Raw genomic sequence first — 16,226 nt, 5'->3', positions numbered from 1 at the left:
GATTGAATGACAGTAGCTAGGACTGAATGACAGTTGCAGTCCTTCATCCCTGCACTTCAGTTTCTCGTCTTTTAACAAGCTGCTTGCTGCAGGAGGTGTTTTTGTCCAGGATGCAATGGCCAGCTTTGACCAGCAGCTATCCAACTTACCAGCATGGAAAAGGACAAAGCTATGCTGACTGTACAAAATGTTTAGGATGGACCCCAGAACCAGAAATACAGCCAGCAAAGCAGTTGAACCACCTCTTCCTGAATCTTACGTGTTTATGCACATCCCTAGCGCCGAGGATGGGAACTTCTCTTGATACCCTGAGCCTAGTCTGATATTCCACCCACCCAGGAGTTTCATATGTCTTAATACTTTTTACTTAACAGAATATGCTAGTATCATCACTGAGACACCTAAAGGAAACAAAGCTGCAGTTCCTTCATTTTTTGGAAAATTCTCAACCACTCCTCAGAAATCTGTATTTGAATAGCTTCATAAAGTTATTCAGGTTTCCAGCTCTTCTTAAAAATCAGTGCTAGTTAGGTGTTTAGATAGGTTTACAAGATTGAAGCATCTACTTTCCTGGAACACTAACAGTTAAGTGCTTGCTAAGACTATTGCTGGCAATAAATTCTGTTACATCTCTGGTTATCTCAAAAAGCAGCTGGGCAAATATCAACAAGAGCAATACAAACACCGTTTTATTTTGGTCTTCAATCAACAGCTGAGAACAGTCACAAACACACAGGCCCTAATTCTAGAAATACAAAGCAATTTCTGCATTTACTTCATTAAAAATCAGCTATCATTTAATGGAAAACACAGTAGGGCAGGACAACCTATCTAAGCAATTAAATTAAATGGAATGTGAACAAGTAATTCCCTCTAAATTAATTTGAAAACTAATCTAACAGGAGAGCAAGACCGCATTTTTTGCTTAACAAGATCTTTGAATGTACCTGTTTAGGTGGCTTGTGCCGGTTGTACTCTTCTCCCCAGAGTTTTGCTTCCATCTGAAGTCGGACATCCTCAAAATACACATCCCTTCCCACACTCTCTATGTATTGCTTGGCAACATAGTTATAGGCACCTTTCCAGTTCTGTGTGTGTAAGAAGTTGGACAGCTTTTTCCTGAAAGACAAATCAATTGCTGGTGAAAGAAAAACCAAGAATTTTACTTCAATCTTTCCTATTTCTTTGCCTGCATAGACAGAGCCAGGCCCTGAGATCAGCATTACCCTCAGTCATTTACCAGATATTCTAGCTGGAAAGTGAAGCATAGGTAGGAGGCAAGGGAAAAAGCAACATCCCATATGAATGGCTGGGATGTGCTGAAGTGCCTGTTTGGTTTGACTGCAGCTACTTCTACTCTGAACTTCCTCCTTTTCTCATTTCCTTTCCCTCCTTGCTCCCCTCAAACCCAGAGTATGAAGGGTTGGTGCCACTTCAATGCCTTGTTTTAATGTCAACAACTATTTTCTGCAGAAATTAACAGTGATTGGCTTTTCAAACGTGAAATGAGAAGAAAACCCTCTCCTATGATAGGAGCAAATGAATGCCTTCTCAACACACAGGGGTGACTACTCAGTATCCTCCATGTTGCCAGAAGGAAAACTGCACTTGACAATTCTTATGATGTAGCTTTTAGCTTTTGTTGATGTGCAGATTTTTAATCCACAGATCCCTCTCAAAAGTGGGGAAAAAAAAGAAAAAAAGGACCTTGACAACAGAGGATCTGCTGGCTGCCAACAAATGGATTAAGCAGGTACCCAGTGGTTGCAGAAGATGCCAAGATTCAACTCAAATGGGAAAAAAACCCACATTGTTATCAAGAATTCCAAAGCAGACACAGTCTTCTTTCCTAGAGCAGCCTCATCCGTTTACTGGGACACATGGTGGAAAGCACTTCTTCCCCCCTCCCTCCCCCTCCTGAGAACTTAATGCAACAGAGAAGATAGCAAAAAGGTATAAAACCCCTCTGCTGTGGCAGCAGTGGTATTGCTGGAGACCCCAGCAATGCCAAGCCAATCTGAAGGGGGATGAAGAGTATGAAGAAGAGTATCTAGAGTAAGGCATGGCATCCACTTCTTGTACTCTGCTCAGTAACAAAAAATAGTTCTCTGAGCCTTTCTTGGTGCCATGGCAAACTGTACATTTTGAGAAGCTAGTAGCAGCACTCAAACTCTCAACCCCTCCCCCTCCTTCCTTTCCTCTCTCCCTCCCAAGACCTTGGTGCAGAGGTCTTGGTACAGGGGGACACTCTAAAGGCAAAGTAACTTCAGATTGTCTGTCGTCCTGCAGGGATGGGCAGACAGTCACTACAACAGAGGCCTTGGAAAGAAGGAACAAGCAAGTGAGGTAAGTATTTCAGCCAGGGTTTGAAACCTTTCCAGTTCTCTGAAGAAACCCATCTCTCTGCATAAAACAAGCCAGCTCATGTGCTCTTCTAAAGCCAAGACTCTCTGAAGCTCACTGAGCCAAGCTCAGCTAATGCTGTCACACTGTCATGACTAAAGACTTGCAGAGTTGCAAAAAATCTAGAAGAGAGTACTCCAGATGGAAAATACCAGCGCACCACTGAGAGTTATGGAAAATCCAGCAGTAGGAAGCTGACATACAAGTTATGCTTTCTTTGTACAAGAGGGTAAGACAAAGCTGCAAACATAAATTTCTGTTTATGGCACTACTCAAGATATTGTGTAAAGGGGAATTTGGTAAATAGCAAGAGCTAAAAGCAATGTCAGCAGGCTAAGATTTGTTACTTCCTAGGCTTCATTCACTGCTGTATCTATCTGGCTTTGCAAGAACAGAGCCACCAGCACCAACTAATACTGAAACAATGCCAAACTGGAGGACTGAGGGGTTACTTCTCCTCTTTTTTGCTGAAGTTCAAAATATCACGTTTCTGTCATTCAGGAGTTTCTCTCTTGCCAGAAGTGAAACCAGAGATGAAATGCAATTTCTTTGGATTCCACAGCTGGAAAGAAGGCGTAACAACCTTAAACACACACATGTACATTTTCCAGGAAACATTCATTTCCAGAGCCTGGAAAGGGTGGGGTACTTTCCTAGCATGAACTGATTTATAGCTAGATGCTGATGTCCGCAACCATATTTGCTAACACTCTCCGAGGAAAGACAAGTTCCTCCTCTGTCTTCCCCCACATTTTACCCTTCTGGAAAGAGTAACTGTTAGTGTTCAAGCTCTGCCTTACTCTGAACAGGATTACTCTGGTACACGTGATCCAAAGTAAACTCTGGGACTACAACCTTCTTCACTGACGGAGGCTTTCAGAGTTAAGACTGAACCATATAACTATTCTTTCCCCTCTTCTCTGCCTAACTATAGGCCTCAAGTTGGCCTTCAGGCTGCACACACCTATAGCCTCATATCAAATTCAAAGATATTTTAGCACACCAGGAATACAGAAACAAAGCAGCTGCTTCTGTACTTTTATGAGTATTCTGCCTCCAAGAGATGGTGGAAATAGCATAAATTTATGAATTGCTAATTGACAGGCTGATTACACTTCCTGGAACTGGACATGATTGCACGTTATCCATGCCACTGCAGTTCCAGTACAAGCAATGGCTTGACTTTCCAAAGCAAGCTCCTTGGATACTTGCATCACGTTTGGTTGTCCTTCCCTTAAGAGAATGTTCTGCTTTCTCAATGAAGCTCACTCACTGTGCTGCAGCTAGAGTCACACAAACAGGAATAAACCCCCTCAGCTGTGCCTTTTAGAAAGGTACAGCAGGGAGCTAATGGGGAGCCGCACTTTACACAATTTCCACCACATTTAAGTGAAATTCCAGTCACCACAGAAGAAAATACTGCATGGAGGCCAACAAAGATAAAGCCAGCAGATACTTACGTTCTGAAACACTCTCGCATTGCTCCACGGCCAAAAGGCTAGGGAAAAGAAAAGAAAAAACAAAAACCCAGCATTGCCATTTCCACAAAGTTAGTTTCTAACCAGTAAGAGACACAACCATGTGTTCCCCCTTTATATCCTGCAGAAAGCAGTTCTCAAGCAGGCTCTATACAATATCTATCTCCTCAAAGAAAAGTGAAAACCCACTGGCAGTGTAAGTAGGAATCTGGGGAAAAGACAGAGGGAATAAGGGCACACCCCACCTCCTCCCTCTCCCCAATATCCCATGGAGCAGACATGATGTGTCTTTTAAAGAAGCTATTTAAATTATCTCTCCAGTTTGGAGTCAGCTCTGTTGTGACTGCCTAGAGAAGCTGGCTTTGCAGACCTCATGCTCTCCACGTTTAGGCTTCCATACAGGATGTGCCAAACAGAGCATCACCTCCCCAGATGCCAGATACTACATCAGCAGCACAGAGCAAGGTGACTCCAATGCACCACAAATCCCATGATTTAACTGGGAAGCAACAGTAGCTTGTACCCTCACATACCCAAAATTCAGTCTGTTTTAATCCTAAGAGCAAAAATTGTTTGGAAACACACAAAATAGTAGGACTATTGCCAGGCAGGGAGATGAGGCCAGCAGGAAATGGGAGGGAGATCACTGGAAAAGGAACGAATGCCTCATGCGGCTAATGGGGAAGGGCTGAATCCATGTTCTACTCTACTCTGGGGAGAAAAGGCTGTTGGGACACCAAAACAGAATGAATGAGCCGAGAAAAAAGAGAGGTAGGAGAAAAGAATGACATTGAGACTTCAAAACTTCTACATGAGGAAAACATCTTGCTGCTACTATTCAGTTAACAGGAAGGAAATGACAAATTTGGCTGTTAACATGAAGGACAGTGTGATCTTACTTGTGAAGCCATCTTGATGAGGACTTCATCTTCAACCCAGTCCCCAGTAACTGCATTGTACCTGCAAAATCAGGAGATGTGCCTCTCAGAAAAATGCAGAAGCAACCCAAATTCTCCCATACCCAGCACCTATCCTTCCCTATCTCTGTGACTGCTAAAAAGTGCTGCTGACACGCCAACAAAAAAACTTCTAGTCTTCCCACCACACTCCTGCCATCCTTACTTGAGGTGGGAAAGAATAAACATGTATAGCTCTTTGAAGAGACACTGAATCCTATTAACAATGAACAGATTCCACTACAGAAGCTGAGTTTTGCAACACTACAAATCAGGCTTTATCTGCTTTGATGTTAGATCTCCTCTGTCATGCCTAGGCAGTACACTGGGGGCAGAAAGGGCCTTATCAAGCCCTACACACTGGACAGGTGGTCTCCCGCAACCCTGAGCTTGCAAAAACCTGGTTCTAGCTGGGGATCTGCCACAGGGCTGTGGAGGATGTCAGCAGAACACAGCACCAGCTGCGGCTGTGAAAAGCAGCAGGGCCAAGAACTGCCTAACACTGCACCAAGGGAAGAGCAAGTCTCTGCACAACCCTATCATAATACAAATAGTATGACTGTGGTTTCTCCCCACCCCCTTAACTCCCAACACAAGTAAAAGCCAAATTGAGAACCACAGCAGTTGAGTCACCAACACATGATTGTTTCCAGCCTGATTCCCCCAACCTGCACCAAGTACTTCATGCATGCAGATACCCTATATACCCCCTTATATATTCTGCATCACCCCAGTTTGCAGCAGACAAAAGAGGTGGAAATAGGAATATCAGAGCCATCTCTTTTTAATACAGTATCTGAGTAGCCCTAAACCAATATTATCACTTATTTGTATTTTAAAATATGCAAACTATTTCAGGACTGTGTGGCTGACCAGGGACAGATGCAGTCTGTGGGGAAGAAGAGCACTGCGTGACAGTGTTATATGATTGGAAGGGAGGCCTCCCCAAACACCGATGCTAAGTGGTAATTAACTGGCCTCTAACTCCTACCCCTTCCACCCAGAAACCTCTGTCAGTAGGGTAAATGTTTTGGCAAAGCCTGTGCTAAAGCACTGAGAATAGTTTAAGGGCCAAACTCAGTTTCAGCACGTACACCATGCTGAGCTATTCTGGGCTTTATAAGGATTTAAATTCCAGCCACATGCAGCAATACTGCATGGACAGGCAACAGTGAAACTGCTATTTTGGGAAAGGCACAGAGTGTTATGTTGCTTCTTTTTCCTAAATTGTTTAAACTAAGTATGCTGCCTCTTTACTTGGATTCATTTCCTTATTAGATTAAGTTTACAGCATTAATAAATCAACTAGAAAATGCTTTTCAGCCTTGTTTCCTGTTTACATGGTAAAAACTCATAGATACTACTTAGGTGTGAGAGAAAGAGTGTGACACTGGTTTGCTGAAAGGTTTCTTTTTTGATGATGCAGTATTTAAGTATTCCTGGGAGGTTCAGTTAAGACACACTCACTTTGGGCACTATTGAAAGTTCTTCAGCCATATAATTACACACATTCTGCACCATACAAACACAGCCCTTGCATAAACCAGCACATTCTGTTTAACATCAGCATTAAAAGCAGAAAAACCCACAGACCTGTAACGAGTGGCTTGTTCCGTCTCAATGTCCTCAAGATGAAATTCTGCCCATGGATCAGGCATGTGCTTTGCTTTCTGAATAGCATGTTTCCAGGTTTCCTGAAGAAGTTACAAACTGGCAGGTTATTTATAATCAGCAGCAACTCACAACAATGGCATTTTCTAGAGCACATCAGGTTCCCAGTGCTACGAAGATGTGCAACTACACAACCCCTCAAAGCACTATTCAGAGCAGGCACCATGCAGTACAGAAGACCATTCTGACATTTTACAGCTTCAAGTATAATGAAACAGTTCAGAAAAATAAAGCATCATGTTTCGGTTCAATTTGCACTGCCATAAAGTTACTGAGAACAGAATCTGGTCTAGTATATAGCAAATGTAATTTGCAAAACCTGTTGCAATTTGCAAATATCTCTAACATACACTGCAAATAGTGATGGCGCACCTAGATGATATTAATTCACTTTTACTGTTTTGATTTTTAACTTTTTGTAACTAACAGCACATGCTGGCAGTGTAAGCATAAAAAAATCCATTAGCAATAGAGCAATATGGACAAAGATAAGAAGTTCTGTAAACCCCAAGGCCCCCAAATTGTGCTTAGCATAAGAAAGAAGAAATAAGAATGTTGTAAAAATGGATTATTATAACAATTCCAGACAAGTAACTATTTCAATCTCCACCAAGTCAACAGTAAAAAAATCAAAGGGGTTTTCTGGAATATAAGCAGTCTTTCTCTACCAGCCAATTTGGATACTTTTCTCCTAACACCTTGACCTCCCTCTTTTTACACTGTACTGTTCCAGGAGAACTGGAGATATGATCCTGTGATGTGCCAAAGGCCTTCTGCATAGTGAGCAGGAGAAAAGGCCACTCTGCATCCCCGCCAGTAAAGAAATACTGAGGTCTGAGATTTCGTTACTGCCTCTCTGACTGAATTTCAAGTATGCAGAAACAGTAACTTTTAAAATATTGTGGTGGGGTTTTTTTTCCTTTGGAATTTAAATCGCATTCAAAACTTAAAAAAAAAATACAGTATAAATTGGTGTCAGCAATGCCATCAAGGAAGTTTTTGAAGCAGCTCAGCTTTTAAATTGCTCATGTTTATTTTTATTTCACCTGTAAATCTGCATACCTTGCAAACAATTTAAATGCTCCCCTTTCTGACAATAAAACCACAAAATGAACACTATACTACAATAAATAAAATAACTTTAAAAGACATGCTGAGAAAGATTTCCTACAGGTTTCATAAGAAAATGAAGTTGTCTCAGATCATGCGATGATACACATTTCATATGGACCTGCGAACTTCCATATGTAAATATATATGAAAGAAATAGGGAGAGACAGAAACAAGTAGAATTGCTTGGTCAATTATCTATGTCAAATCATTCTTGAGCAGAGTCCCTCTCCAAAAGGTGATCTGTGTCCATGCTAGGTAATGATTTAAATAAATTAATTAATTGTGCTTGATCTTGTGAGGTGCTTTGTACAAAAGCTGTATTCTAATCTTCAAACAAACAGAAATTGGACTTCATGAATATGGTGCTAAGAGTGCAATTTTTCTCCTACTGTAGGCATATGGCTGCCGCACAGACTAATAAGTCTTGCATCCATTCTATTCTTGTCCACAGTAGGAAATACTGTGAAGAAACTACAGATATGTGCTTTAAAAGAAGTGATATTTCAGGGTAGAGAAGATGGGTATTATTTCATTTAACAGATATCTCTTTTTAGTTTTCACTTGATGACTTTTATGGGCTGAGGCAAGCAGTTCTCCCAGACAATAAAATAATGAACAAAAAAAGGCCATAAAAGAAAAAAAAACAATAAAAAAATAAATCTTAGTACATCTATTAGATATGGTGTTCACATTTTCTTTTTAACCTACCCGACTATGGTCAACCACAGAGCCGTGCTTAGAACGATGCTGTGTGTCATTCTAAAGGATGCATGAGAAACATAAAAGTAGGAGAATACATGTGATAAGACAAATGATTCTTTTGACAAAGAGTCTCTGTTCTCTTTGTTAATTAAAAAAAAAAAATTTTCCAGTTAAAAGCCACTCTTCAATTTATATTCCTAATTTAAGATCGCTCTCAGAATGTTTGTGAACAAACGTATTAAGGTAAGTTGGCAATTTTTTTATTGGAAAACATGCATTAAAAGGGTCTTGCCAATTAACTAGGTAATTAAACATTGCTGAGTCCTGTTTAAAGGCAGAGTTAGTAGTAACACTTCTATCTGCCTCTGCATTTCATTATCAATGGCCCACACTGCCATTAGCTTTGGGTCCCAGAGGTGGAGACTGATCAGACCAGGCTGTGGTGGTTTAAGATGTTATCAGTCCTGGCTGGCTGCTTCACTCTGTGTTAGAAGTCACCATTTTTGCAGTTTAAGCAGCAGATAGAGACTTGATTGCTCCACATCTCAACCCAAAGCATTTTATCTGTGATAGGAGCTAAAATGCCAATCTAGACATTGTGGAGCCCAAAGCATGGGCACGTAGATTCTGCAGAAGCAACATGATAGCTTAGGAAGGAGGAAATAATCGCAATTTCTTAGGTCCTTATCAGTTTTATCTTGGGCCACATGACTCAGAACTCACACTGCAAACTCCAAGGCAGGTTTTTAGTACCTTCTAAAATGTACACACAAATGAAGACTAAGCTCCCTATTAGGTCTCAACTTGCTAAGCATAGCATATACTAAAATCTGTCCCCTTGCCTACATTAAACTTTTACTGTTCACCTTCCTTGTATACCTTTTAATGTTTCTATTAGCTAGTCTTGCTAAAAATCTTGCTGCAGACAAGACAGTTTCACTTTTAATGTGTTACTTCATATGTTAGCTGACTGAAATAAACCATCTGATATCTCTCCAGGAATAAAGCATGCATTAGGCATAACCAAGATTTTAAAGTATCTATTAAAGAAGTAATATGTTAATATTTATAACAAGAAATGTGTTAATAAAACACATTAAATCCTAGAGCAGACAAAATCTAAGAGACATGCCAGTTTACCACAAATTGCACACATTTGGAATATCCAACCTGTAGAGTGAATGTCACTTGCGTTCTTGAGGCTCCACTGCCTGTGGGTTCATCTCCCTTTGCCTGGCCTGATCTGTGCAAAGGGAGCCGAGTGGAACAGGACACACTGCCAAGGAAGCACCAACTATGGCCCCTTTGACCTCTCTGCAATGCTGTGATTGCTGTTCATTTTAAAAAGGTCAGACACTGCTCGAGTACACTGTCAGGAACTACTGCCAGTGTGACACTTCATGCCCAAGCACAAGAGTCAACATCTTAAAAGGACCCTAAAAAGGAACTATAACCTGAAAACCTATCATTACAATTTTATCAATTACAATTTTATTTGTCCAAATAAAAATATTATGGATTGTTAACTCTCCTTAGCAAAATCCATAATAAAATATCTTCTGCTAGGTCCCAATTTAGCTTACAGCAAGTATCATCTTTTAAATCTCCCAGGCAACGTATTGCTTTCTTAATGGTTTGGTGATAATGGCAGCGAATTGTTCGCCTGGAATCTGCTGCCTTTGTAGATGAAGATTTCCCACTGAACTAAAAGGGACAGTAAGCAATTCAATGGCAGTGTCACACTATTGGCTTAATGGAATTAACTGCAGGTCTGGAAAAAACAGATGTGTTTTTTTTATTGAAAAGTGTTAGTTACAAGAAATGAAGCAGTTAGAGAATCTCTCATGCCAACTAAGTAAAACCAAAACCTTACTGAAGGCTGGAGCCAATACTTACCTTAAAGCTAAAAGAGTTTCTAGGAGAGGAGCTTGAACTGTACTGTTCAGTTTTTGCTAAGTTGCTGTAATAATTGTCAACTTTGATACTGGCAGACTTGCTGGAAACTGGATCATCAGTTATTGGACAGATAAAATAACTGTCTTCATCATCACTATCAGCATCAAGATAATTTCCAGAGTTCGCTGTAGTCGATCTAGCATTATCAATCCCTTCCATACGAAAAATGAGGTCCTCGTCTGCCATGTTTGTGGGAGGTCAGTTTAACTCCTGCAATGATTAAAACAGCCACTATTCCAACGCACATGCAAATGGAGGGAAGAAAAAAAAAAAGGGTTGTTATTAAAAGAACAAATGGTGCATGTAACTGATGTCAGCACACTGGCAGAAAAAAAAATCATTTGCATATGGCTCTATAAAAATGATCCCCCAGTACCTCATGTGGTTTTGAACACCTCAGTGCTAGATCTGGGTTTTCAGAAGGCACTCAGTTTTTAAATTGCTACAAGACTGAGAAAAAAAGATAACTAAGTATAGAATAACACTATAAAATCTGAGGGACTGCAAACACCACCTGCTGCCTAAGGCTGACATTTGTTAATGCTCCTATCTCCCCCAAATGTTTTTATTCCTCCTTATCTGAAATGCTGAGTTTCACAACACTGGTCTTGGAAACTCGAGGGAGTTTCACCTTGAACAATACAGTTAGGTTTTCAATTTTTTTCAGGACAAGTCTTCTCAAGGATATTGCATACAAATTAATAGCCAAAGGAGTTAGAGAGTATTACTGGGACAACATAGAAAATTGTCCCACCACTGCCAAGATTTAAGTTGGCTTTTAGCGCACATACAGCCAATGGTACATAGTGCAAAGCATGCTGCTGAAAGTGCAAAGCACGTTGCCCGGGCTACCCAGGACGTCCTCAGAAGGACAAAGTACAAAGGAGGCCAAGAAAGGAGGCCTGCCATTCCACTGCTGCTGCCCAAGTGCACTCACTAGTAGACTAGAGAGACAAGAGGAGGTGTGTGTAAGGGGTACCTCAACCCTTCTGTCTTTTATACTCTGTGGAGGGATTTCACTTTGGACCAGTCTTGGGTGAGCTAAACAATCCTCCTCCAACTCCAAAGACAGCATATATGGCAGTCTGCTCAACGGCATCAAGCCTCTCAGCTGTGTTTGCTTTTTCTTTTAAGCATAGAGCTTAAAAGAAAAAAATCTTCTCCCTGGTTAATAGTTCTTTTCCAAAGATGTTAGAAAGTTTGATTTTGTCACTGGATATTTCAACATTTTAGTAGCTTCCTGGATCCTAAAAGGACAGAATAGGTAGAGTTTGGCTTCTCCTGGGTCCAAAGTAAACAAAGCAAATTGAAAGTAAAAGCAACAGTGTGAGGCAGACAGGTCATGGGTTTTTATTAAAATCTGCTCAACCATTCCTAAGCCCAGAAGGTAACATTCAAGGTAAATATTTCATTGAGTCCTTCTGACACATTAAACAATGTTCGTGTAAACAATATGGGGAGTTCCATATGGGCGTCAAAACTGCACTTCTGCAAAGTCTCCTGTCTTATTGTAGCTTTTCCAAATTAGTGACACCAGTTTCAGGGAGGCAGAGCACAGACACTGTACTGTTGCAACAGACATGTTATAAAAAAAAGATAGGTGAATCATGGAAGTATTTTTCCTGACGCTCGGGTTCCAGTCCTGGAGATCTTACGACACGGATGTGCCCAGCAGCCTCCACCCAAGAAACAGTTTGTGATGATTCAGCAGATAAACAAACTCCTACAGGCCCAAGCTACAGAAGGTGCGTATTGTGTCTTTCACACATTACCAGCCATACAGATGCAAACAGTTTCGATTCTTCCACATTTCACAGTCCAGAGCCACTGGTGGCAAGACACCAATGCTGACTTTCAGAGAGAAGAGTCTGCCAGTTTCTAGACCTATAAAGTCTGCCCCTTCCACGCCTCAACACAGCTTCAGCAAGGAGTCCTCTGAAACACAAGGGGGCAGATGGCCTTGACACCCCTGCAGTAGAGTAACATTGCTCCTTCTGTGCAATGGCTCATTTTAGTCCATCATATATAACATATGCTGCCAAGCAGAAGGCTAGGGATATATGCCCGAGTAGGGAACTGGTGCTACCTGTCAGCATCCCTGCCTCCCATTCAGTGTGGTGTCTGCTCAGAGCTCAGGCTCCCTCTCCACACTGCCAGGCTATTTCCTGGATACTCTTGCACTTAAAGCATTTTTTTTGGCGCTGAACTCTTGTCCTTATGCTGCTGAGCCCACTCACACGATAAAAGTACATGTCTATAGAGGTTTCCAGCTACCAAGGATGATATAAACAGCCAGAGTGGAGCAGGTCCATGACTCATCTAATACCAGCTGCTTCAAAGAGCAAAGAAACCTTCACAGAACAATAATCCATCCCGATTCATATGCTCTTCTAATTGCTGATGGGGAGATTTTACACTCTTAAGTTCTTCACATCCTCTGAAACTCTGTTCTCATTAATTGCACTAACTCTAGGTTTTAATGTCCTGAAGTCTCTTGTGGATAACACCAGCCTTTGGTAAATTTAATGACTTTCTGTAATGACTTTAATACCCACTATCATCAAAAGCTCAGACCGCACTGAAGAGAACACACAGACTGAAGTGAAATGACCTTTTTGCCATACACTTTTGATAATTGTTTCTTCTACTGGGAGTACAACATGCAACTGATTCCCTTACAACTGTATCCTGCTTGGAGCTCTCCAGATCTCTCCACCGTTTCCTGTTATATTTTTATTCGGTGCCGAGGTCAATCAGCAAATCTGATCACAACCAGGATGACAGCAAAGAACAACCTAACTCATTAAAACTCACCAGGACAATCATACACCTGGGCAAGAACCCAGCGGACATCAACACAGCACAGCTTCTTCCACACCACAGGTACTGCAGTGAACTGGGGGCAGGTCTGTAGAGCAGCATGGTTGTGTTGAGGATCTGACATCCTCACCATCCACCTCTCAGGGATTTACTTCAGACTAACTCTAGTCTGATCTCCGGGAGTAGATACCCCCAGTGCCTGTGTTGTGTTCTCCAGTTAAGTTTTTCATGCACAAGGAGTTTAGTTTGCAAGCTCTGAGACTGCATTTCAACACAAATCAAAGTGCAACGAGCTGAGGTGATCAGGAGAGTTGCTTTAGAAGCACTTTTCTGATCAGAACAAAAAGTCAGCATAGGCTTACCCAGGGGAAGGCTGGAAAAAGACAGACACATAAGGAACTGGGTTACTGCTTGATTTTACTGCACATTTTTCTCCTAAAAAATAGTAAAAGCAGATTTACAAACCACACCACAGCTTTTAAACCACTATCAGTGCTTAAGGGTATTTTCTTTGAAGCAAGTGGAAACCAGTAGCACAAGCACAAACTTCAAGGCACACTCAAATTAATGGCAATCTCACCTCCTCATTTTAGCTTTGATTATTCACATTGCTGTGCTGCATGAAAAACAGGAAGGGGTTAGATGAATGCAAAATAATCATCCAAATCTTCACACAGATTTAGCTGAGTTTAAACAAATATTTGCTGGCAGGCAAGTCTGCCACAGTGAATTTTCCTGGCTATTCAGATGGGTACTGTGAGTGTCTTACAGTCAGGTCTGCCTGTTTTATTCTTCATTAGAGGGCAGAAGTAGACTACACAAAGCAGCATATCTTGATTTGTTTCATACAACATATAGCTTAAAATCCTTTTGGTCCTGGAGCCCTGAAAACAACTATTTGAGCTTACAGAACATTGCACTTAATTTGTTCTCAATATTATATAAGTATCTGTCATGATTTAACCCCAGCTAGCAACTAAGCACCATGCAGCCAGTCACTTACTCCCCACACACACAGTGGGATGGGGGAGGGAATAAAAACAAAAAAAAATTAATTAAAACTTGTGGGTTGACATAAGAACAGTTTAATAGAACAGAATGGAAGAAACTAATAATTATAATAAAAAGATTGGAACATACAAGTGAGGCACAATGCAATTGCTAACGACCCGCTGACCGATGCCCAGTTAGTCCCCGAGTGGCGATCCTCCCAGTTTATATACTAGATGTGATGTCACATGTTATAGAATATCACTTTGGCCAGTTTGGGTCAGCTGCCCTGGCTGTGTTCCCTCCCAACTTCTTGTGCCCCCTTCAGCCTTCTGGCTGGCTGGGCATCAGAAGCTGAAAAATCCTTGACTTAGTATAAACACTACTTGGCAACAACTGAGAACATCAGCATGTTATCAACTTTATTCTCATACTGAACCCAAAACATAGCACTATACAGCTACTAGGAAGACAATTAACTCTATCACAACCAAAACAAGGACAGTATCACCCTTCCTTCCAACATCCATCTAACGGAATTATCATCTATTTTACAAAGAAGAAAAAAGAAATGTAGGAATGATCAAAGCCCTTGGAAGAGGTGGAAGTCTACACAAATACTTTGAAAATACCCGCACCTACAAAATAGAGGATTAGTTAGAATTTTCAAGATTTGGCCCTTGCACTGGCTATGCAACAGGATGCAACTTAAAGCAGACACTTCTAAGTGTCCCATCAATTGCTTAGTTCTAGAGCAACCTTGTCCACCCAGCTAAATCAGGGATTTGCACACAGCTAGCCTAAAAAGACAACTATAAAACAAGGTTTTCAGCTTTGTTTCACTGTTATTCTTCAGCTCTGTGCATATTCAACCTTCTTTCTCCATGAAATAGTACCAGATAAATACACTCCTACAGCAGTATTCATAGCTGCAGACCTTAGACCACAGCTACTGAGAAGATGATCACCACAGAAACAGTGCCTTAACATATGACAGCTTTCACCAGCAACATTATGTTGTTGGTTACTGCCTTTCTGATGGAGGTAGCAGTCCCACAGCTCAGCTAACAACACAGGTAACACCAGAACTCCCACCTGCATCAGGCAGCATCAGCTGCAGTAAAACACTGCTGAAGAAGGTCTTAGCCAACGCATCTGACTTTGCACTGAAGCAGCTTTGGAGCATTCATAGAATCTGCTCTTCTAGCAAAGACCATGTGAGACCTGTCATTTCTGGCAAGAAGTAGCGCATAACTGGAAGGGGAAGGTATCCTCAGTTGCCACTACCATTTTTACTGCAATTGTCCTACTAGAATCTAACAAGTATTTGAGAACGTTAACCTCTACTGCTTGTCAGCACACAGACAGATGTAAAATGATGCTTCAAGTACAGGACTAATTCCAGGATATACTGTAGCACTGGACTAGCCTAATTACCCACAACTGCTGTCCTGCACTCATTCCTACTACTGCAGTCAAATACACATCAGCAGATCCATCAGGTCTGAAACAGTCCAAGACGTAGCAGGAACAGGAATGCAGGCTTACACAGCAGTGATTGCAAACATTCAGGATTTCCGTGACTTGCTGTGTAAATGGAACATCATCACACAAATCAGTTTATATTTAAAGCTAATGGTGTTTATAAAACTGTCAGTTTTTCTTGAAACCATATTTCTTGTAAAGGACTTGCAGTGTTTATTTTGGAAGTGTATTTACTAAAAACCATCCTCACATAACATGCTCTTTACAACAGAGTTCAATAACCAAACTTTAAACTCCACAAACACTGCTCTAAACCTCACAGTTTATTTGACCAAAACCCCTATAAAAAAGCCTGAGCTTCATCCCAAGGCTTATATTCTGTGCTTTTGCATCATAGCATAAAGCCGTACTATCTAGGAACCCTCATTTCTATTGCTGCTACGTATTCATCATTTGGTCTTTAATACCCACTACAGAAGCTTTCTCAGAGCTAAGCAGCAAAGAAAATCAGAGTGCACGGAACCCAGCCTGCAAGCCTGCATTATCACACACAACCTGTAATTTAAACTACTCACTCCAATCTACTTTGAAAATTTATTCAATTTTTTTAATCAACCTTGTACTATCTGACTCATAATGAAGATAATCTAAA

At 41.1% G+C, this 16,226-nt stretch overlaps 1 protein-coding gene across 3 annotated transcripts in view; it reads right to left on the bottom strand.

Annotated features, from left to right (window-relative positions):
- Window positions 1–16,226, bottom strand: part of EEF2K (eukaryotic elongation factor 2 kinase) — a 33,586-nt gene that overhangs the window by 15,234 nt on the left and 2,126 nt on the right. The window contains exons 2-7 of one of the 3 annotated variants that reach the window (XM_069810119.1): window positions 10,220–10,489; window positions 8,330–8,380; window positions 6,431–6,531; window positions 4,781–4,841; window positions 3,864–3,901; window positions 948–1,119 (exon numbers count right to left, since the gene is read on the bottom strand). In XM_069810119.1, coding sequence (XP_069666220.1) covers window positions 948–1,119; window positions 3,864–3,901; window positions 4,781–4,841; window positions 6,431–6,531; window positions 8,330–8,380; window positions 10,220–10,465 — 669 coding nt within the window. In that variant the 5' untranslated portion in view covers window positions 10,466–10,489. Of the gene's footprint in view, window positions 1–947; window positions 1,120–3,863; window positions 3,902–4,780; window positions 4,842–6,430; window positions 6,532–8,329; window positions 8,381–10,219; window positions 10,561–16,226 lie in introns of those variants that run through there. The other 2 variants (XM_009920825.2, XM_009920826.2) reach the window with 2 other exon arrangements.

This window comes from Haliaeetus albicilla, chromosome 22 (genome assembly GCF_947461875.1).
Source record: "Haliaeetus albicilla chromosome 22, bHalAlb1.1, whole genome shotgun sequence".
Taxonomy (NCBI): domain Eukaryota; kingdom Metazoa; phylum Chordata; class Aves; order Accipitriformes; family Accipitridae; genus Haliaeetus; species Haliaeetus albicilla.
This window is presented reverse-complemented; position numbering and strand designations above follow the sequence as displayed.